Below are 24,612 nucleotides of genomic sequence, written 5' to 3' on the forward strand. Positions count from 1 at the left end.
AACTCAATTTCATTTATTTTTATGGCTGAGTAATATTCCATTGTATATATGTGCCACATCTTCTTTATCCATTCAGCTGTTGATGGACACTTAGGTTGCTTCCATGTCCTGGCTATTGTAAATAGAGCTGCAATGAACACTGTGGGACATGACTCTTTTTGAATTATGGTTTTCTCAGGGTATATACCCAGTAGTCGGATTGCTGGGTCATATGGTAGTTCTATTTTTAGTTTTTTAAGGAACCTCCATACTTTTCTCCATAGTGGCTGTATCAATTTACATTCCTACCAACAGTGCAAGAGGGTCCCCTTTTCTCCACACCCTCTCCAGCATTTATTGTTTGTAGAGTTTTTGATGATGGCCATTCTGACCAGTGTGAGGTGATACCTTACTGTAGTTTTCATTTGCATTTCTCTAATGATTAGTGATATTGAGCATGCTTTCATGTGTTTGTTGGCAATCTGTATATCTTCGTTGGAGAAATGTCGATTTAGGTCTTCTGCCTATTTTTGGATTGGGTTGTGTTTTTTTTTTTTCTTTTTTTGATATTGAGCTGTATGAGCTGCTTGTATATTTTGGAGTTTAATCCTTTGGTCGTTGCTTCGTTTGCAAATATTTCCCCCCATTCTGAGGGTTGTCTTTTCATCTTGTTTATGGTTTCCTTTGCTGTGCAAAAGATTTTAAGTTTCATTAGGTCCCATTTGTTTATTTTTGTTTTTATTTCCATTTCTCTAGGAGGTGGGTCAAAAAGGATCTTGCTGTGATTTATGTCATAGAGTGTTTTGCCTATGTTTTCCTTGAAGGGTTTTATACTGTCTGGCCTTACCTTTAGGTCTTTAATCCATTTTATTTTTTGTGCATGGTGTTAGGGAGTGTTCTAATTTCATTCTTTTACATGTAGCTGTACAATTTTCCCAGCACCACTTATTGAAGAGACTGTCTTTTCTCCATTGTATATTCTTGCCTCCTTTATCAAAAATAAGGTGACTTTAGGTGCGTGGGTTTATCTCTGGGCTTTCTATCCTGTTCCATTGATCTATATTTCTGTTTCGTGCCAGTACCATACTGTCTTGATTACTGTAGCTTTGTAGTATAGTCTGAAGTCAGGGAGCCACAATCCTCCAGCTCCGTCTTTCTTTCTCAATTGCTTTGGCTATTCAGGGTCTTTAGTGTTTCCATACAAATTGTGCAATTTTTTGTTCTAGTTCTGTGAAAAATGCCATTGGTAGTTTGATAGGGATTGCATTGAATCTGTAGATTACTTTGGGTATAGTCATTTTCACAATGTCACAATGTTGATTCTTCCAATCCAAGAAAATGGTATATCTCTCCATCTGTTTGTATCATCTTTAATTTCTTTCGTCAGTGTCTTACAGTTTTCTGCATACAGGTCTTTTGTCTCCTTAGGTAGGTTTATTCCTAGATATTTTATTCTTTTTGCTGCAGTGGTAAATGCAAGTGTTTCCTTAATTTCTCTTACAGATTTTTCATCATTAGTGTATAGGAATGCAGGAGATTTCTGTGCTTAATTTTGTATCCTGCAACTCTATGAAAATCACTGATTAGTTCTAGTAGTTTTCTGGTAGCATCTTTAGGATTCTCTATGTATAGTATCATGTCACCTGCAAACAGTGACTGTTTTCCTTCTTCTTTTCCGATCCGGATGCCTTTTATTTCTTTTTCTTCTCTGATTGCTGTGGCTAAAACTTCCAAAACTATGTTGAATAATAGTGGTGAGAGTGGGCAACCTTGTCTTGTTCCTGATCTTAGTGGAAATGCTTTCAGTTGTTCACCATTGAGAACAATGTTGGCTGTGGGTTTGTCATATATGGCCTTTATTATGTTGAGATAAGTTCGTTCTATGCTTACTTTCTGGAGGGCTTTTATCATAAATGGGTGTTGAATTTTGTCAAAAGCTTTTTCTGCACCTATTGAGATGGTCATATGGTTTTTATCCTTCGATTTGTTAATAAGGTTTATCACATTGATTGATTTCCATATATTGAAGAATCCTTGCATTCCTGGGATAAACCCCACTTGATCATGGTGTATGATCCTTTTACTGTGTTGTTGGATTCTGTTTGCTAGCATTTTGTTGAGGATTTTTGCATTTATGTTCATCAGTGATATTGGCCTGCAGTTTTTTTTTTTTTTTTTGCAGTACGCGGGCCTCTCACTATTATGGCCTCTCCCGTTGCAGAGCACAGGCTGTGGACGCACAGGCTCAGCGGCCATGGCTCACAGGCCCAGCTGATCTGCGGAATGTGGGATCTTCCCAGACCGGGGCACGAACCCATGTCCCCTGCTTTGGCAGGCGGACTCTCAACCACTGCACCACCAGGGAAGCCCTGTAGTTTTCCTTTTTTGTGATATCTTTGTCTGGTTTTGGTATCAGGGTGATGGTGGCCTCGTAGAATGAGTTTGGGAGTGTTCCTTCCTCTGCTATATTTTTGAAGAGTTTGAGAAGGATAGGTGTTAACTCTTCTGTAAATGTTTGATAGAATTCACCTGTGAATCCATCTGGTCCTGGGTTTTTGTTTGTTGGAAGATTTTTAATCACAGTTTCAATTTCAGTGCTTGTGACTGGTCTGCTCATATTTTCTATTTCTTCCTGGTTCAGTCTCGGAAGGTTGTGCTTCTCTGAGAATTTGTCCATTTCTTCCAGGTTGTCCATTTTATTAGCAAATAGTTGCTTGTAGTAATCTCTCATGATCCTTTGTATTTCTGCAGTGTCAGTTGTTACTTTTCCTTTTTCATTTCCAATTCTGTTGATTTCAGTCTTCCATTTTTTCTTGATGAGTCTGGCTAATGGTTTACGAATTTTGTTTAACTTCTCAAAGAACCTGATTTCAGTTTTATTGATCTTTGCTATCATTTCCTTCATTTCTTTTTCATTTATTTCTGATCTGATCTTTATGATTTCTTTCCTCGTGCTTTTTTTTTTATTATTATTCTCTCTCTAATTGCTTTATATGTAAGGTTAGGTTGCTTATTTAAGATTTTCCCTGTTTCTTGAGGTAGAATTGTATTGCTATAAACTTCCCTCTTAGAACTGCTTTTGCTGCCTCCCATAGGTTTTCGGTTGGCATGTTTTCATTGTCATTTGTTTCTATGTATTTTTTTATTTCCTCTTTGATTTCTTCAGTGATCTCATGGTTATTTAGTAGTGTACTGTTTAGCCTACACGTGTTTGTATCTTTTACAGATTTTTTCCTGTAATTGATATCTATTCTCATAGTGTTGTGGTCAGAAAAGATACTTGATATGATTTCAATTTTCTTAAATTTACCAAGGCTTGATTTTTGACCCAAGATATGATCTATCCTGGAGAATGTTCCATGAGTACTTGAGAAGAAAGTGAATTCTATTGTTTTTGGATAGAATGTCCTACAAATATCAGTTAAGTCCACCTTGTTTAATGTATCATTTAAATCTTGTGTTTCCTTATTTATTTTCATTTTGGATGATCTGTCCATTGGTGAAAGTGGGATGTTAAAAGTCCCCTACTATGTGTTCCTGTCAATTTTCCCTTTTATGGCTGTTAGCATTTGCCTTATTTATTGAGGTGCTCCTATGTCAGGTGCATAAATATTTACAATTGTTATATCTTCTTCATGGATTGATCTCTTGATCATTATGTAGTGTCCTTCTTTGTCTCTTGTAATAGTCTTTATTTTAAAGTCTATTTTGTCTGATATGAGAATTGCTACTCCAGTTTTCTTTTGATTTCCATTTGCATGGAATATCTTTTTCCATCCCCTCACTTTCAGTCTGTATGTGTCCCTAGGTCTGAAGTGGGTCTCTTGTAGACAGCATATATATGGGTCTTGTTTTTGTATGCATTCAGCCAGTCTATACCTTTTGGTTGGAGCATTTAATCCATTTACATTTAAGGTAGTTATCAATATGTATGTTCTTATTACCATTTTCTTAATCGTTTTGGGTTTGTTATTGTAGGTCTTTTCCTTCTGTTGTGTTTCCTGCCTAGAGAAGTTCCTTTAGCATGTGTTGTAAAGCTGGTTTGGTGATGCTGAATTCTTAGCTTTTGCTTGTCTGTAAAGGTTTTAATTTCTCAGTCTAATCTGAATGAGTACCATGCTGGGTAATCTTGGTTGTAGGTTTTTCCCTTTCATCACTTTAAATATGCCCTGCCACTCCCTTTTGGCTTGCAGCATTTCTGCTGAAAGATCAGCTGTTAACATTATGGGGATTCCCTTGTATATTATTTGTTGGTTGTCTCTTGCTGCTTTTAATATTTTTTCTTTGTATTTAATTTTCGGTAGTTTTATTAATATGTGTCTTGGAGTGTTTCTCCTTCGATTTATCCTGTATGGGACTCTCTGTGCTTCCTGGACTTGATTCAGTATTTCCTTTCCCATATTAGGGAAGTTTTCAACTATAATCTCTTCAAATATTTTATCAGTCCCTTTTTTTTTCTCTTCTTCTGGGACCCTTATAATTCAAATGTTGGTGCGTTTAATGTTGTCCCAGAGGTCTCTGAGACTGTCCTCAATTCGTTTCATTCTTTTTTCTTTATACGGCTCTGTGGTAGCTATTTCCACTATTTTCTCTTCCAGGTCACTTATCCACTCTTCTTTCTCAGTTATTCTGCTATTGATTCCTTCTAGAGAATTTTTAATTTCATTTATTCTGTTGTTCATCATTGTTTGTTTGCTCTTTAGTTCTTCTAGGTCCTTGTTAAACATTTCCTGTATTTTCTCCATTCTATTTCTAGCATTTTGGATCATCTTTACTATCATTACTCTGAATTCTTTTTCAGGTAGACTGCCTATCTCCTCTTCATTTGTTTGGTCTGGTGGGTTTTTACCTTGCTCCTTCATCTGCTGTGTCTTTCTCTGTCTTCTCATTTTGCTTAACTTACTGTGTTTGGGGTCTCCTTTTCGCAGGCTGCAGGTTTGTAGTTCCTGTTGTGTTTGGTGTCTGCCCCCAGTGGGTAAGGTTGGTTCAGTGGGTTGTGTAGGTTTTCTTGTGGAGGGGACTGGTGCCTGTGTTCTGGTGGATGAGGTTGGATCTTTTCTTTCTGTTGGCCAGGACCAAGTCCAGTGATGTGTTTTGGGGTGCCTGTGAACTTATTATGATTTTAGGCAGCCTCTATGCTAATGGGTGAGGTTGTGTTCCTGTGTTGCTAGTTGTTTGGCATAGGGTGTCCAGCACTGTAGCTGGATGGTTATTGAATAGAGCTGGGTCTTAGTGTTGAGATGGAAATCTCTGGGAGAGCTTTCGCTGTTTGATATTACGTGGGGCTGTGAGGTCTCTGGTGGACCAATGTCCTGAACTCGGCTCTCCCACCTCAGAGGCTCAGGCCTGACACCCAGCTGGAGGACCAAGACCCTGTCAGACACATGGCTCAGAAGACAAGGGAGAAAAAAAAAGAGACAGAAAGAAAGAAAAATAAAATGAAGTTATTAAGATAAAAAATATTGTTAAAAATAAAAAAATTAAAAAGTAATAAAACAAAAAGAGAGAGCAACCAAACCAAAAAACTAATCCACCAGATAACAAGTGCTAAAAACTATACAAAAACAAACAAACAACAACAACAAAAAAAACAGAGAGAACCCTCGTACAAATGGTAAAAGCAAAGCTATACAGACAAAAGTCACACAAAGAAACATACACACTCAGGAAAAGAGAAAAAGGAAAAAATATATATATATAAAAGGAAGTGAGCAACCAAATAAATGCACAAATCTACCAATGATAATAAGCTCTAAATACTAAACTAAGATAAACATAAAGCCAGAAACAAATTAGATGAAGAAAGCAAACCCCAAGTCTACAGTTTCTGCTAAAGTCCACTGCCTCAATTTTGGGATGATTCGTTGTCTATTCAGGTATTCCACAGATGCAGGGTATATGAAGTTGTGGAGATTTAATCTGCTGCTCCTGTGGCTGCTGGGAGTAATTTCCCTTTGTCTTCTTTGTTCGCACAGCTCCCGGGGTTCAGCTTTGGATTTGGCCCCGCCTCTGCGTGTAGGTCGTCTGAGGGCATCTGTTCCCACCCAGACGGGACAGGGTTAAAATAGCAGCTGATTAGGGGGCTCGGCTCACTCAGGCTTGGGGGGAGGGAGAGGTATGGAATGTGGGGCGAGCCTGTGGCGGGAGAGGCTGGCATGACATTGTAACAACCTGAGGCGTGCCGTGCGTTCTCCCAGGGAAGTTGTCCCTGGATCATGGAACCCTGGCAGTGGCGGGCTGCACAGGCTCCCAGGAGGGGAGGTGTGGAGAGTGACCTGTGCTTGTACACAGGCTTCTTGGTGGCTGCAGCAGCAGCCTTAGCGTCTCATGCCCATCTCTGGTGTCTGCACTGATAGCCACAGCTCGTGCCATCTCTGGAGCTCGTTTAGGTGGTGCTCTGAATCCCCTCTCCTCATGCACCCTGAAACAATGGTCTCTCGCCTCTTGGGCAGGTCCAGAGTTTTTCCCAGACTCCCTCCCGGCTAGCTGTGTCACACTAGCCCCCTTCAGGCTGTGTTCACTCAGCCAACCCCAGTCCTATCCCTGGGATCTGACCTCCGAATCCCGAGCCTCAGCTCTCAGCCCCCACCTGCCCCAGCAGGTGAGCAGACAAGCCTCTCGGGCTGGTGAGTGCTGGTCAGTACTGATCCTCTGTGTGGGAATCTCTCTGCTTTGCCCTCTGCACCCCTGTTGCTGTGCTCTCCTCCGTGGCTCCGAAGCTTCCCCACCGCCCATCCCCCATCTCCACCAGTGAAGGGGCTTCCTAGTGTGTGGAAAATTTTCCTCCTTCACAGCTCCCTCCCAGAGGTACAAGTCTCATTCTTACTCTTTTGTCTCTGTTTTTCCATTTTTCTTCTGCCCTACTCAGGTACATGGGGAGTTTATTGCCTTTCGGGAAGTCTGAGGTCTTCTGCCATTGTTCAGTAGGTGCTCTGTAGGAGTTGTTCCACATGTAGATGTATTTTTGATGTATTTGTGGGGAGGAAGGTGATCTCCATATCTTACTCCTCCTCTGTCTTGAAGTTCCCCCACACCATTAGTATTTTGACAGTGATTGCATTGAATCTGTAGATTGCTTTGGGCAGTATGGTCATTTTAACAATGTGAATTCTTGTGTTTTTGTTTTTTAATCCATTCAGCCACTATGTTTTTATTGGAGCATTTAGTCCATTTGCATTTAAAGCAAAATTATTGAAACGTATATACTTATTACCATTTTGTTCATTGTTTTCTGGTTTTGTGGGTTTTTTTCTCTTTTCTGTTCCTCTCTTCTTCTTTTGCTCTCTTCCTTTGTGCCTGATGACTATCTTTAGTATTATGTTTGGATTCATTTCTCTTTTTTGTTTATCCATCATAGGTTTTTGGTTTGTGGGTACCATGAGGTTCATATATAACAACCTATGTATTTTATTATTTACATGATAATATACATGATTATTTTAAGTTGATGATCTCTTAAGTGGGTCTGACCCAGACTCTTTTCAAATTACTGCCTCTGCACTGAGACTCAGAGCATGTTAGATTTCGTGTGTGCCCTTTCAGAGCAGAGTCTCTGTTTCTCACAGCTCTCTGGCTCTCCCACACACAAGTCCCACTAGCTATCAAAGCCAGATGTTCTGGGGGCTTGTCTTCCCAGTGCAGGACCCCTGGTCTAGGGAGCCTAATGTGAGGTTTGGACCCCTTGCTCCTTAGGGAGGACCTCTGAAAGTGTGATTATCCTCTCATTTGTGGGTTGCCTACCTGGGGATGTTGGTCTTGACTATACAGTGTCTCTACCCCTCCCACTCATTATATTTTGGTTCCTTCTTTATTTGCTTAGCTGTGGGAAATCTTTTTTGCTAGTCTTCTGGTCATTCTCATAGATAGTTGCTCTGTAAATAGTTGTAATTTTGGTGTGCCTATGGAAGGAGGTGAGTTCAGGGTCTTCCTACTTCACCATTTTGGCCCTGAATCATCATTATTTTCTTAAAGCTACCCAGGTGTTTCTTTCCATAAGATGAAATATTTATTTTTACTCTGGCTTCTACATAGCACCATATCAAAGCGGGTGCAAAAGAATAAAAGTAAAAAGGGAAGGTGAGGAAAATGAGAATAAATACAAACTCCAGGATGGAGGTTTTTTTCTATATACTATGGCTGACCCAAAAATTGGGCTGTAGATCAGACAATTGAAAAAGAAAAGCCTAGTCAGTTATATGCCTCAGTGCTCATAACTTTAAAACAACCAATTTTTTTATGAAGAAATACAAATGTTCTTACTAAGACTGAGCAAAACTTTTTGCTTGATGGTCCTCATAAAGTAGACTGTGATGCAATAAACAATATCTTCTATAACATCTTTATAGAAGATGCAAAAACTAACTCTATAAAGCCAATTGTTTATGATGACCCCCCAATATGGCTATAGAAAACATATATTTCCACATTTCTATAACACATTTTTTTTTTTTTTTTGCGGTATGCGGGCCTCTCACTGTTGTGGCCTCTCCCATTGCGGAGCACAGGCTCCGGACGCGCAGGATCAGCGGCCATGGCTCATGGGCCTAGCCGCTCCGCGGATCCTTCCAGACCAGGGCACGAACCCGCGTCCCCTGCATTGGCAGGCAGACTCTCAACCACTGCGCCACCAGGGAAGCCCTCTATAGCACTCTTTACTGAGCTCTATTAACAATTACCCATGTGTATTTAATTCTTTGCCTCATCAGATTGTAAGCCCTTCAAGAGTCATGATCATCTCTTATTTATCTATCTCTAGCACTTAGCACAGAGTCTGGCGTGTCATAGCTTACAAGGTTTGTTGAAAGAATATTACAAATTTTCACTTCACTTTTATCTACTGGCATTTACCTCGAACACTATCCAATAGTGTTCCTTCAGTAGTATAAATATTTAATCCATGTTGCAAAGTGATCCTTACTAACCATTCTTCTACAGCTGCAATATCTGTTTGAAAACAAAAGGCAAACAATCAGCTATTTTTTTGTATGTCACGTTGGTGAAATTTAAGACTATATGAACATTACCGACCACAATTACCTTTTATTTCCCAATCATTTTGATTGCATTTATATATGTTTTCCCAGCAAACATTTTGATGATAAAATAAGGAAAAAAGAATTATGAAGTGATCTTACCAATACAGCAATGAACCCAGACAATAATATTTTAGATTATAATTTTTCTCTGAGAGCTCTTGTAGCTTGGTAAGAAGCAAATTGTGACACTTCAGGTGAAGTGGTATAATATTTTTTGAAAGTAGACCATGATTAATTAAAATATTTAGTATATCAGGAATTCCCTGGTGGTCCAGTGGTTAGGACTCTGTGCTTTCACTGCCCAGGGCACAGGTTCAATCCCTGGTCAGGGAACTAAGATCCCACAAACTGTGTGGCATGGCCAAAAATAAATAAATAAAATAAAATAAATAGTATAAACCTTAGGGCAAACACCAAAAAATTTCTTTAAAGAATAATAAACCAATAGCTGAGACAAAACAGAATCATAAAAAATAATTAATATGGATGAAGAAAGAAAAAGAAAAGTAAAACAGAAGAGATAGAATAGAAAAAACCCTAATGGTAGATTTCAGTACAACCATACTAAAAATTGCATTAAATGTAAATGGCCTAAAAATACTAATTAAAAGACAGATTTCCAGATTAGATGTGAAAATCAAGACTGAAAGATATGCTAACTCTAAGAAACCCACTTTAAATACAAAAGCATAACTGAGTTAAAAGTTAAAGAATGGGTGGGCCTGGGGAAGCCAAGGTGATGAACTCAGCCTGGGTGCTGCAGCAGTTGTACCCATAAGTCGAGGCTGAAACCAGGGCATGCTCACGAAGAACATGCCTGACCCGAACAGCTCAGCTACACAAGCCCTCATGTCCATCCAGGCCTCTAGGTGGATCTGTGCACCACCCTGGCGAGGATATGGCTCTTCTAGTGGCTGCTTAAACAGCTAAATAAGTAGATCAAGTGCTATTTATGCTTCTTGCTGTCACTGCTCTTTATCAAGCAATTCCTGGATTGGGGGAAAGATAATGGTGTGAGAAAATATCCTATATGTTTCTACAAAAGGAGCTTCCTGCACAACTGGCCAACACAATGAGAGAAGTCAATCTTCTGATGGGTAACAACTGGACTTCAGTGTGCCTGGTTCCAAGTTGGTATAGGCATAGCTTTCTTGAACTTCTGAAATATGAAAATAAGAGCACTGAGAATCCACAGGTCTTGTATAACTTTATACAAGTCTTGATAAAAATCACAAATAGAAACAACAATGTGGTTCCTATAATGGTACATGGAGTGATCGAATGTAAGGGAAAGTATGGGTTTCAACAGCAGTAAGAGCCAATATTTTCTGGATTGGTTTTATACCAACTGTATCTCTTTCCACATGCATATTAACTGGCACACACTTCTGTTTGGTGGTGATACTAACCCTGCTCATCCTAAACACACAGGAAATATTAATCCCACCTGTAATGTGGCTCATACAATGGAAGATGTATATGAAGCAGCCAAGAGACTGTGTGAACAGTGTCAACTGGTAGACCCAGAGGTGGAAGTTGAAGAGGTCAATGCCAAAGCTCTAGGCAAACCTATTCAGGTAGTTTATGTGACCTCATATCTGTTTCATATGCTATTTAACAACTCAGTGAGAACAACAATAGAACTGCACCAAGAGTTACAGAAAAGAGGGCTATCTGGCTGTTAAAACCTTTGTTACTTTGGGTTAAGAAGACACATCCATTAGATCAGTGACTACGGTGATGGTACCTATTCTGAAAAATAGCACCATAGTTATTCCACTGATCGAATGTTTATTTTCTCTATATCAGCTGGACGTTTTCCATGGAGTCCTTCCTACACCTACTCCTGTTCTTCCAGTAAACTAGTAACTTGAGTAATTTTTCATTGTACCTTGCTGCAGTGTGGTTAGTGCCTGACATAGAAGAGCGTAGTCTCCCTATGGTTCTTGTAGCCTCATACCCTCCACCTCATTATTATAGAGTTGAGTGTCCACAGTCTCTTCAGGATTCTGAACTTCTTCCCCTTTCCAGACACAGCAGATACCTACTGTTGCTCTTTGTGACCAAGTATCATGCTTATCTCAGACTACCAATTAGGGACCAAGGTATTTGGAAGTTAAAGACATCAGTTGAATCTACCTTGATAAGTCAGTATGCCAAGGTCCTTCCTCCCTTATATGCATCTCTCCTCCAATCTCTGGTTTAGATTTATGCCTTCCTCCACCATGTGAGGCATCTGTACTTTTGTGTTAGATCACACTCATTGATGCACTGATTTTACTTTAAAATTCACTTGTGTACTTCTATTCTGTTGCTTAATGTGTTCTAAAAGTTGTCTTGGGGAAAAAATGTAAAAGAATGAAAAATATATCTTATGCAAATACTAATCAAAAGAAAGGTGTAATGGCTATATCAGTATCTGACAAAGGAGACTTCAGATCAAGGTAATATCAAGAATAAAGAGGAAAAATACATATGATAAAGGGATCAATTCACTGAAAAGGTATGACAGCCCTAAATGTGCACATGCCTAACAGAGCTTCCAAATACATGAATCAAAAGCTGATAAAACTGGGGATTTCCCTGGCAGTCTAGTGGTTAGGATTCCAGGCTTTCACTGCAGTGGCCCAGGTTCGATACCTGGTCGGGGAAATGAGATCCCACAAGCCGTGCAGCATGGCCAAAACAAACAAACAAACAAACAAAAACCTAATAAGACTAAAAGGAGAAATAAACAAATCAACAGTTATAGTTGGATATTTCAACACTCCTCTCTAAGTAACTGAGTAATGAGTGAGGATATAGAAAAGCTGAATAACACTATCAACCAACTGACCCAATAAACACTTATAGAGCACTCCAGTGACAAACAACAAAGTAAGTATTTTTTTCAAGTGCACAGGGAAGATTCACCAAATAGGCCATAAAAACCATCTTAACAAATGATCATACAAAATATGTTCTCAGAACATAATAGAATTAATCTAGAAAAATCAGTAACAGAAAGATATCTGGAAAATTCCCAGATATATGGACATTTTACAACACATTTCTGAATAACCACAGGTCAAAGAGAAAGTGGCATGGGGAATTAGAAAATATTTTGAAAGAAAATGAAAACACATAAAAATTTATGAGATGCAGATAAAGCAGTGCTAAAGAGAAATATATAGTAGTAAAATATATTAAAATAGAAAGATCTCAAATCAATTATCTGAAACAGGGATTAAAAGATAGTACTGGCCTTATAAAGTGTCAAATAGTAAATATTTGGGGTTTTGTGGGCCATATGGTCTCTGTCTCAACACTTCAACTCTGCCATGGTAGCCAACAAGCAACTATAGAAAACATAAATATATGAGCACAGCTGTGTTCCAATAAAACTTATTTACAAAAAAAAAAAAAAAAAAAAAACTTACTTACAAAAACAGGCAGCAGACCAAATTTGATCTGCAAACTGTAGTTTGCCACCTGCTGATCTAAAGGTCCCCAACTTAAGAAACTAGAAAAAAAGGAGCAAATGAATCCCAAAGGAAGTAGAAGGATGAAACAGTGAAATCAATGAAATGAAGACCAGAAAAACAATAATCACAATCAATGAAATCTAAAGATGCTTCTTTGAAAGGGTCAATAATGTTGATGAGCTTCCACCAGGCCAGACGAATCAAGAAGGAAATAAAGATGCAAATGTCAATAAGATGAAATAGGGCACATCACTATAGACCCTTTAAGGTTAATAAAAGAATATCACAAAAACACCTAAGTTACAAATTCAACAATTTAGATGAAATGGACAAGTTCCTTGAAAGATACAAACTGCCAAAAGTCACTTCAGAAAAAACAGAAAACTTGAATGTTCCCATATCTATTAAGGAAATTGAATTTGTAGTTAAAATCCTTCCCACAGAGAAAACTCCATGCCCAGAAAACTCCACTGGTGAATACCACCAAACATTTAGTGAAAAAAATACCAATTCTGCAAAAATTCTTCCATAATATAGGAGGGAACTCTTCTCAACTCATATTTATTTATGTATTTCCCTTTTTAGAAATGAGCTTTATTTCAATGCAATTTAGATCTAAAAGCCTACATACTTACTTTGTCCTCTGACCAGGTTTACCTACCAGTCAGGATTTCAAAAACCACAAGCAAATCAAACACCTGTGAGATTATGGACAGCGCCCACCTTCGTTTCATTTTGGCAATTAAACCAGGACTCCCTTTGAAAGAAGCTTCTGTGCAAAACGCCGTATTTCCTAGAATGAGGCTCATTGTTTTCCCACCTTGAATTCACCCACTTAAAAAGCAGATCCAGAAACCCAAGCTTTTAGAACTCAGTCCCAATATCACCACATAAGTCACTTTCATTCTAGCAATTGTATAGCTAATAGCCCCCAAATTGCCTTTATTTAACAGAGGGCTTCAAGGCAAGGCAAACTTTCTCAAAACACCCCTGTCTGCATCTGCCAACTGTTTTCCGTGGGACTCAGCAATACTTCACTCTTAAAGTCCTGGAGACGACCCCACCTGGCAAGCAGAGCCGGATCCCACCAGGAAGGAATGTAGACAAAGGGATCCTTGCTGGTCCCAGCACTGCTGTCAGACCCAGAAACAATGAACTTGTTCCTTACTCATAAACACTGTCCAATAAAGAGGCTACCATGAAACTCAGAAACTAAATTTTCTGCTCAGATTCCTGGATAAAAACGATTTTTAAAAATCTGTGTAATTCAGACCAAAAGATGATTATTTAAAAGAAAATCAAGAAATAGAAACAACTTTCTAGTAAGAGCTTGTTGGAAGACGGATTCCAATATGATAAAAACGATCTAGATAAGTCCTTTTGTCTATGGAGAATGCAGTGTTATCAGCCCCTTACACGAGCCCTCCTGATACTCCTTATAGACAGCATTTCAGTTCAGAAATCAAAGTGGAAATACCTTTGAAATGAAAACAGTGATGTGGCTGGAAAACCATGTGCATCAACGTTTTCCCACCTACCACGAGCCTGGGTTTTCTGAAAAGGTCACTGGCTTGGCTTTCCCGTCAAAAACATTCTTGAACTCGTAGGGAACAGAGGAATGGAGACTTGGTGTCTGAAGCGCGTGTCTTCCGGGTTCCATATCTGGGGCTCAAGAGCCAACAGCAGGATCCTGTGGGACTCATGGAAGGTTCCCCAGGGCAATGAAGATTCTAAAGTTTCTTAAGCTCAGTATGAACTCAAGTCTGGTATCACCTGTGCTGGGCTCCCTCAACTCCTGCCCAAAGCCCTGTGTGCCCTTGGTTTTCAGCTTAAAGCTGAGCACCGCCCCGCCCCCAGCGTTCATCAGCAGCAGCAGCTAAGCAACTCATTTGATAAAGACAGCATTACCTGATACCGAAACGAGATAAAGGTATTACAAGAAAATAAAACTCCAGACTGATAACCCCAAGAACCCACTAGCCAAATGAGTCCAGCAATACACAAAAAGGATAATGCATCGTAACTAAGAGCTGTTTATCCTAGGATTGCAAGGCTGGTTGAGAATTCAAAAACGAATCAATGGAATTCTTCATATCATGGGATGAAAGAAGAAAATCCTCATAATCATCTCAATAGATGCAGAAAGAGCATTTAACAGAATTCAACACCAATTCTTGAACTCAGCAAACTAGGAATAGAAGGGAACTTCCTTAACCTGATAAGAGGCATCTGCAAAATACTTACAGATAACATCATACTTAATGAGGAAAGGCTGAATATTCTCTCCCTAAAGTTGGAAACAAGGCAGAGATGTCCTCTCTCACCATTCCTATTCAACATTGTACTGGAGATCCCACCAGCACAATAAGGCAAAGATAAACAAGTAAGTACGTAAGTAAATACATATATAAATAAATAAAATGAATCATATTAGAATGGAAGAAATATATAAAATTATCTCTATTTCTAGATGGATGTTTATCCATGTAGAAAATCCCAAAGAATATACAAAAGACTACTAGAACTAATAAGTGAATTTAACAAAGTTGCAAGATATAAGGTCAATCTACAAAAATCAATTACATATTTACATATTATTAATGAACAATTGGAAATTAAAATATTAAAAATAACCATTTAGGGCTTCCCTGGTGGCGCAGTGGTTGAGAGTCCGCCTGCCAACGCAGGGGACATGGGTTCGTGCCCTGGTCTGGGAAGATCCCACATGCCGCGGAGCGGCTAGGCCCGTGAGCCATGGTCGCTGAGCCTGCGCATCTGGAGCCTGTGCTCCGCAAAGGGAGAGGCCACAACAATGAGAGGCCCACGTACCGAAAAAAAAAAAAAAAACCATTTAAAGTAACATCAAACCCATGAAATACTTAGATATAAATTTCTTAAAGTATATGCAAGATCTCTATGCTGAAAACGACAAAACCCTGATGAAATAAGTCAGAGGAGATGTAAATAAATGGAGAGATATACTGTGTCCATGGATTGGAAGACTCAATATTGTTAAGACGTCAGTTCCCCCTAAACTAATCTATAGATTCAATGCAATTCTGATTGAGATTAAAAAAATCACAGCAGAATTTTTTGTAGAACTAAGCAAACTGATTGTAAAATTTACATGGAGAGACAAAAGAACTAAAAGAACAAAAGAAAAAGATCAAAGTTGAAGGGTTAATATTACTCATTATAAGCTTATTATTTATAAAGCTAAAGTAATCAAGTGTGGCATTGGTAAAGGATAGAGAGCCCAGAAATAGCAACTCAGTGGACACAAAATAGCTTTTACAACAAAGGTGGTGGAATAATTGGATATCCATATTTCCCCCAAATTACCCTCAGTCCATATAATGTACAAAAACTAACTTAAATTCCGTCATAGGCCTAAATACAAAACCTAGAACCATAAACTTCTAGAAGTAAATATAGGAGAACTTTTTTGTTGGTTAGGCAAAGACTTCTTAGGTATGATGCCAAAAGTACAATCCATAAAATAAAAAACTGATAAATTAGACTTCATCAAAATTAAAAACTCTAATCTACAAAGGACATTCTTAAGAGATTAAAAATACAAGCCATAGACTAGGAGAAAATATTTATAAATCATATATCTGATAAAGGAGTTGTATCCAGAACATACAATGAACTTGCAAAAGATTTGAATAGATAATTCACCAAATGGCAAATAAGCACAAAAAAGGTTGTTCGTTGTCATTAGTTATTAGGGAAATGCAAATTAAAACCACAATTAAATATCACTCTACACCTATTAAAATGGCTAAATTAAATACAAACATATTTATACATATTAAAATATATTTATATATAAGTATACATATATACATATTGTATAAATATACATATATGTATAAATGTATATGTATACATGTATACAAACATACACATACACTTATATATACTAAGTGCTGGCATGGATCCAGATAACCTGGTGGTGAGAATGCAAAATGATACTGCTACTTTGGAAAATAGTTTGATAATTTCTTATACAGTTAAACTTACACTTACCATATGACACAGTAATCCTACTATCTGGTATTAGCCAAATGCAACAAAAATTTGTGTTCACCACAAGAATCTGTATGAGAATGCCTACAGCAGCTTTATTCATAATTGCCAAAAACTGAAAAAATCCAAATGCCCTGCAACAAAATAAACTATGGTACATCCATACAGTGGAATACTACCCAGTAAGAAAACAGAAAAAACTACAACATAGTGAATCTCAAATGAATTATGCTAAGTGAAAGTAGCCAGACTCAAAAGACTACATATTTGATGATTCCATTTATATGGCTCTGGAATAAACAAAACAATAGGAACAGAAAACAGATCCGTGGTTCCTGGGGTTCACGAGACAGAGTTCATTACTGGTGGGGTAATTTTACTGGATGATGGAATTGTTCTAAATCTCGATTAATGATTACACAATTGTATACATCTGTGAAAATTTATAGAGCTAGGCACTAAAAAGGGTATATTTTACTGAATGTAAATTATACCTTATTTTAGAATGAAAAAAGAACAAATTGTGAAGTATAAATTAAGGAGGGACTCTTTTTACCTTCAACAGTTCTAGGTAGTTCGAACTTCAGACTGCCTTCACCACTTTCTAGCTATCACCAAATCTCCATATGGCTCCATAGGCCTCAGTTAAATCATTCGAAAATGGAGCTAACAATAGTAACTAACACACATTGAGTAATAAATGAATTTAGTTAGGTAAAGTGTTTAGAGTCATGCTGAAAATATAAGAATTCAGTAAATGCTACCGGCAAGTTCTACTACTACTATGATGATTATTTTGCTACCTTTGCTGGTTGATGTTACGTAAACTACCCTTCCCAAGATTTTACAGATACATAATACTCAAATTCATGGCATGGCAGCAAATAAGATATGATTAAGGAGTAAAAAGTGAATGAGCAAATATGGTCTCCTTCCCCCTTAAGATTTTCTTTCATGATTTCTAGCATATTACTAACATTAGACCATTCTCTTCTATTACATTATAAGCTCAAATATATTTCTTTTTACTCAATCCAGAAGTTGTGTCAAGATAGGCAGAGATCATTTGGTCTCTTTCCATAAAATACTTAAGTTTTCAGATCACCTTTGTTCTTGCCTGGGTGATCTTAGAATCAATGCATTTCTGAAATTAAATTTTATAAATAGAAGAAGTGAAAATAACAAGTGATCTTCACTTCTTCGATTGTCAAACTAATGTCAATATTAGGCAAGCAGCTAGAACAATCCATCATTAGACTGTACTCCCTTTTTTTTTTTAAAGGAGTACAATCTTCAGGATGAATTCCTTGAAAAAAAATCACAAAAAGTTCCGATAGATTAATTTGAAAAAATTGAGATAAATAAAGGATAAAAATAGTGCTATAATCCATGTTAGCTGTTATAATACTGGGGCTTCTTTTGCAGTTTTTATCTTTGATGCTTCCTTGTATAGAGTCTTTTCTATCCTTTCTGCCTTATTCTCACTTTCCCCCTGCCGTTTACTCTGTAGGACACACAATTTGGTTCGTCCTTTAACTTTCCCATACTTAGAGGGGTTTGCCTGTATGATCCCACCATCTCACTGTCCCAATTCATCATCACCTGCTACATTTGACTGGCACACAAGTGGGTGCAGGATCAATTCTAGGCCAATTGAAGATACTCCCCTGGGGATTTGGAATTGGGCTGGCCCCTAGGAAATATATATAAAACTTTGACAGCAGTGAGGCAGCTTTAGGAAACTAGTCTGCATGAAAGGAAAAATAATTATAGATGTACAGAAAATACAGATAAGAGAAACAGGGTGAAATTATTCCCTGGGTTCTTGATGGTTCTCCATTTCTTACTTCTAATTCCTTCTTATAATCTGGCTTCACTTTTGTCTTTGGGTTCCACAACAAAAAGAAATTTAGTCTTTTTCCTTTAGCGAGGTCAGGATGGTTTCTATTTCTTACACCTACCATATTAGAATAATATACCCTTTATCATTTTTAAACTATGGGTCTGTATCTCATGCCTGAAGATCTACTAGCTCAGTTCACTAGCTCAATACTCACACCTTCTGGAATTTGACTTTCCTGCTCTTTCCTTCTTGGTATTTACAGTAGTATATAACCTAGGTTGCCACATAGCATTTAATAGTAGACCCAATGGTAAACTAATACACTACATATTACATTTTAAAATTAATGATTCCATTTCATTAAAATTAATTGGTACCTGACTTTCTCAATACTATGAATTTCAAGTTCTAGAAAATGAGTTTACTTTAACTAAAGAATAATATAAATGCTATGTATGTCAGAACCATCTATCTATAATATAACTGCCAGGTAAAATACAGGAAGCCCAGTTAAATTTGAATTTCAGATGAATCACTAGTTTTTAGTAAGTATGTATATCCCAAATACCACAGGAGACATTAACATGAAATAACATAATTTTTTAACATAATAAATGTTTTTTATTTGGTAAATTTGTCAATCCAGACCCATGTGTAAAATAGTGAATTCAGATCATTCTTACCTGTATTTTTTGTAATGTTTTCTCTGGGAATATCAATCAACCAATAAACTCGATCACTGAACTTGAACAAAGAAGACATCAGAAAACAGTGTTTTACAATGTTAATAGCAACACTTATTTTGGCATATTCTACCCTATATTTTAAAAACTAAAATTAAACAAAAACATCCAATGTATATGTCCTTTACCCAGCAATTTCACTCTTGGGAATTTATCCTGCATTATACTCACATATGTGTGAAATGAAATGTGTTCAAGGATATTTTTCATCATTGTTTGTGAGAGTACAAGATTGGAAATAACTAAAGTATTCATCAGTTACGTGTAAGAATATAGCCACAAAACGGAATATCATACAGCCAAGCTCAGACAGCACAAAGCTGAAGCATTACTGGCTTGATGTGTCAGAGGACAGAAGCTGCTGCTGACAGAAAATTTAGGAATGTAAGAGGAAAATCCCAGGCACAAGGGAACTTTAAAAATAATGATCTAAGAGTTAAATATAAACTCTGTCCATATCCTTGGGCAACACAAGTGCCGGGGAGATCCTCAGAAGGCCATGTGAAAAAAAAAGTCAGCAGTGGAAGGTAGTAGAACTGAGCAGAGATAGCAGTTGCTGAAACCATAGGTAAGACATTTGGCAATTTGTGCCAGGGCAATTAATAGCCTTTTAGACCACCACCAACAAAAACATCAGCAAATTCTTATAAGAAAATAGCAGAATCCAGAGTTGTTACAGCTTATTATCTTCAATGTCCACTTTTCTCCCAAAAATGACAAGACATGGAAAGAAACGAGAACATGTAACTGATATTCAGGGAAAAGAAGATAAACCATAAACTGACTCAGAATGAGTTCAGATACAGATGAAGACTTCAAAGCAGCTATTACGAATATGCAAACGGATTTAAGGAAAATGTGTTAATGAGGGAATGGATAGGAAATCCAGCACCGAAATGAAAAATACAACAATGAAACGAAATGGAAATAGTGAGGCTGAAAAGTATAACTGAAATAAAATATTCACTAGATGAGTTCAATAGATTGGAGATGGCAAAAGAAAGAATAAGTGAACTTAGGGCTTCCCTAGTGGCACAGTGGTTAAGAATCCACCTGCCAATGTAGGGGACACGGGTTCAAGCCCTGGTCCAGGAAGATCCCACATGCCGTGGAGCAACTAAGTCCGTGCGCCACAACTACTGAGCCTGGATGCCACAACTACTGAAGCCTGCGTGCCTAGAGCCCATGCTCTGCAACAAGAGAAACCACCACAGTGAGAAGCCCATGCACCGTAACGAAGAGTAGCCCCTGCTTGCCGCAACCAGAGAAAGCCCGCGCACAGCAACAAAGACCCAACGCAAATATAAATAAATAAAAGAAATAAATTTATTTAAAAAAAGAAAGAAAGAATAAGTGAACTTAGATATATAACAATTGAAATTATTCAATTTGAAAAAGGTGGAAAATGATTAAAGAAAAATAAATGGAGCTGTAGAGATCTGTGGGTCAATAAAACGTGTTCCAAAATGTGCCTAATTGGAGTCCCAGTCAGGCAAAGAGACAGAGAAAAGGGTAGAACATTCCTTTGGAGAAATAGTGGTTGAAGACTTTCCAAATTCAATCCAAGTAGCCCAGAGAACCTCTCAGGGTAAATACAAAGAGAACATCTTAAAAGCACCCAGAGAAAAATAACACATTACATACAGGGGACAATAATAAAATTAATAGCTGACTTCTCATTCAGAAACAATGGTATCAGGTGACATATTCAAAATGCAGAATGACATATTCAAAATGCTGAAAGAAAATGAAGTCACCCAGCAATTCTATATCTGACAAAATAATCATTCAAAAACTAAGGTGACCACTAAAAACTACTAGAATTTATAAATGAGTTCAGCAAGTTCAGGATATAAGATAAATATACAAAAATTAAGTGTATTTTTTATACACTTGCAAAGAACACTCTGGAAATGAGAATAAGAAAGCAATTCTCCTTACAACAGCATCAAAAAGAATAAAATATTAGACATAAATTTAATAAAAGAAGTGCAGGGCTTCCCTGGTGGTGCAGTGGTTGAGAGTCTGCCTGCCAATGCAGGGGACACAGGTTCGTGCCCCAGTCTGGGAAGATACCACATGCCGTGGAGCAGCTACGCCCGTGAGCCATGGCTGCTGAGACTGTGCCCGGAGCCTGTGCTCCGTAACAGGAGAGGACACAACAGTGAGAGGCCCGCGTACCACAAAAAAAAAAAAAAAAAAAAAAAAGCAAGTGCAAAACTTATACTCTGAAAACTACGAAAAATTGTTGAAAGAAATTCAAGAAAATGTAAATAAATGGAAAGACAACCCATATTCATGGATTGGAAGATTACTAAAATGGTGATACTCCCAAAACTGATCTACAGACTCAACACAATCCCTATCAGAATTGCAGCTGGCTTCTTTGTAAAAATTGACAAGTTTATCCTAAAATTCATACGGAAACTAGTGAAATTTATATGGAGACTAGCAAAAACAATCTTGAAAAAGAAGAACAAAGATGGAGGACTCATCCTTCTCAATTTCAAAACTTACTACAAAGCAGCAGTAACAAAACAACATGGTACTGGAATAAGGGTAGATGTATAGATCAAAGCAATAGATTTGAGAATCCAGAAATAAACCCTCACATTTAGAGTTGATTGATTTTCAGCAAAAGTGCCAAAACAATTCAGTAGGGAAACAGTAATAGTATTTTCAACAGATGGTGCTAGGATAGCTGGATATCCACATACAAAATAATGAATGTGGACCCCCCTACCCCACACCACACACAAAATTCAACTCAAAATATATCAAAGACCTAAATGTAAAAGGTAAAACTATGAACCTCTCAGAAGAAAACATAGGGGTAAATCTCCATTACTCTGGATTAGGCAATGGTTTCCTATTTATGACACCAAAAGAATAAGCAACAAAAGAAAAAATAGATACCTAAGACTTCATCAAAAACATTTTTGTGCATCAAAAGACAGTATCATGAAAATAAAAAATCCACCCACAGAATGGAAGAAAATATTCGCAAGTCATTTGTCTGATAAGGGACTTGAATTGAGAATGTATAAAGAACTTTTACAACTCAACAATAAAAAGACAACCTAATTAATAATCTATATAGATATCTTCACAAAGAAGATATTCAAATGGCCAATAAACACTGTTGAGCAATGAAAAGATGCTCAACATCATTAATCATCAGGGAAATGCAAATCAAAATATAATGAGATAGCACTTCACACCCAGTGGGATGGCTATAACAAAACAAAACAAAACAAAAAACAGAAAATAACAAGTGTTGGTGAGAATGTGGAAATTTGAACCCCAATATACTGATGATGGGTACGTAAAAGAGTCCAACCACTGTGGAAAACAGTCTGGCAGTTCCTCAAAAGGTTAAATATAGAGTTACCCTATAACCTAGCAATTCCATTTTCTAGTTATATACAGAAGAGAAATAAAAAACCAAAATTTCCACACAAAAACTGTACACAGAAGTTCGTAGCAGCATTATTCATAATAGCCAAAAAGTGGGAAAAACCCAAATGTTCATCAACTGATGAATGGATAAACAAAATATGGTACCAAAACAGTGGGATGTTATTTGGCAATAAAAAGAAATGAAGTACTGATACATGCTATCACATGGATGAACCTTGAAAATGTTATTCTAACCGAAAGAAGCCAGTCACAGAAGACTGCATATTATATGACTTCATTTACATGAAATGTTCAGAATAAGCAAATCTACAGAGACAGAAAGTAGATTAGTGGTTGCTTAAGACTGGGGAGTAGAAGGTAGAATGCGGAGTGATTGTCAATGGGTATGGGCTGTCTTTTGGAAGTGATGAACGTGTTCTAAAATTAGATAGTAGTGATGGTTGCACTCTATGAATATACTAAAAACCATTTAATTGTACACTTTAAATAGGCAAATTGTATGGTATGTAAATTATATCTTAATGAAGTTGTTACCCCCACACACAAAAAGGTGAAATAAAGGGGAAACAACTTCCAGAGAATTAATTGCCAGCAGACCTGCACTGTAAGAAATGCTACAAGTTCTTTATGCTGAAGACACTGGATGGCAATAAAAAGTAAAAAAAAAAAAAGCCCACATGAATCTTTTTCTTTTCTTCTCTTAATTTCTTTAAAAAATGACTTTAAAGTAAAAAGTATAACAATGTATTATTGGGTTTAAACCACATACAGATGTAATATTACTGGACTAGCTGTTTTTAAAAACACATGCTAAAAGGAAGAGTATTCTTCTTGTTAATAACATACCACAAAATAAAGTAAAATGTAATTACCAAAGTTAAATTAAAGTGAAAGATGCCCGTATATGTACTATTTATGATTCCCAAGCTTGGAGCAAGTCCTCCTGATGTGAACACGCTTAGAAATTCCTTTGAAGTAAGCTCAATTTCAGATTGGAAAAAACACTGGATTTTCTTTAGGAAAGAGAAAAAAAACAAGTAGTGACAATTTGATGGAGAGGAGCATATTTTACATTAATTTGAAAGTGAGGAGAAATCTATGAAAAGTAGATGCTGCTGAAGATTGCTATCTCTAGTAATTCTAGTCTTTAACTTGGAAAAAAATCTATTTTGAAAAGTACACTTTCAAAACCCATCAGCCTATTATGCCAGTGTCATCATAGGTTTCAATTCATCCTATAATAATCTTTTCTGTCATAGAAATGGTCATAGAGTTATTATGTTTAACAAACATAGACTCAAAGTCACATGCTACCACATGTAGAAATTCCTATTTTATTAAAATCATTATTTTGTGTCTAAATAAAAAAGCAAATGTATAAAGCAAAACTCATTTTACTGCATTTTTATTGAATATTTCCCAGTTTTGAGAAGGTATATGAAAAGGTAGCAATCACAAATGGTGGATTTCCCTGAAAACCAATATGGATAAGAAGAGCTTCATCTAACTTAGTTCTTCTAGTAGTTAAGATCACTCTGGGCAAGTTACCTATCTGAATTTCAGTTTCCCTATCTATAAAATGGGGAAACATGTTCATTCCAAAGATATTTACTGACCCCTTAGCATGAATCAGGCAGTGTTATAGGTGCTGGTGAAACAGAATTAAACCAAACAGGCAAAAACCCCTGACCTAATGGAACTTATTTTCTAATGGGGCTTGGCAGGGAGATAAACCCAAACCCTTTTCCTTTGTCTTCAACTTCTCCACAATTTATTGCACTTTGTTAAGATATTATATAAGCTCCCAATTCTAAGGATCCCTTTGAGTTACTCATCGTTGAGTTCTCCCATGGGTATGTGCATTGCATGTGTAAATAAACTCTGCTTTTTTTTGTTTCGTTTGTTGTTTGTTTTTGTTTTTTAGGGATTTTTTGGCTGTGCCGTGAGGCTTGCAGGATCTTAGTTCTCAGACCAGGGACTCAACCTGGGTCACAGCAGTGAAAGCACTGAGTCCTAACCACTGGACTGCCAGGGAATTCCCAAACTTCATTTTAATCTCCTGCTTAATCTGTCTTTTGTCAGTTTGTTTTACAAGC

At 37.3% G+C, this 24,612-nt stretch overlaps 1 protein-coding gene and 1 pseudogene across 1 annotated transcript in view; one reads left to right on the plus strand and one right to left on the minus strand.

The window, feature by feature from the left end:
- Window positions 1–24,612, minus strand: part of CATSPERB (cation channel sperm associated auxiliary subunit beta) — a 128,332-nt gene that overhangs the window by 91,862 nt on the left and 11,858 nt on the right. Inside the window, exons 4-6 of the mRNA XM_029236149.1 lie at window positions 23,389–23,529; window positions 19,037–19,097; window positions 8,827–8,922 (exon numbers count right to left, since the gene is read on the minus strand). Of these exons, the coding sequence (XP_029091982.1) occupies window positions 8,827–8,922; window positions 19,037–19,097; window positions 23,389–23,529 (298 nt within the window). The remainder of the gene's footprint in view (window positions 1–8,826; window positions 8,923–19,036; window positions 19,098–23,388; window positions 23,530–24,612) is intronic.
- On the plus strand, window positions 9,727–10,777 carry LOC114905077 (annotated as a pseudogene).

The sequence above is a fragment of the Monodon monoceros genome, unplaced genomic scaffold (assembly GCF_005190385.1).
Source record: "Monodon monoceros isolate NGI ecotype Baffin Bay Population unplaced genomic scaffold, NGI_Narwhal_1 Super_Scaffold_21, whole genome shotgun sequence".
Lineage (NCBI taxonomy): Eukaryota > Metazoa > Chordata > Mammalia > Artiodactyla > Monodontidae > Monodon > Monodon monoceros.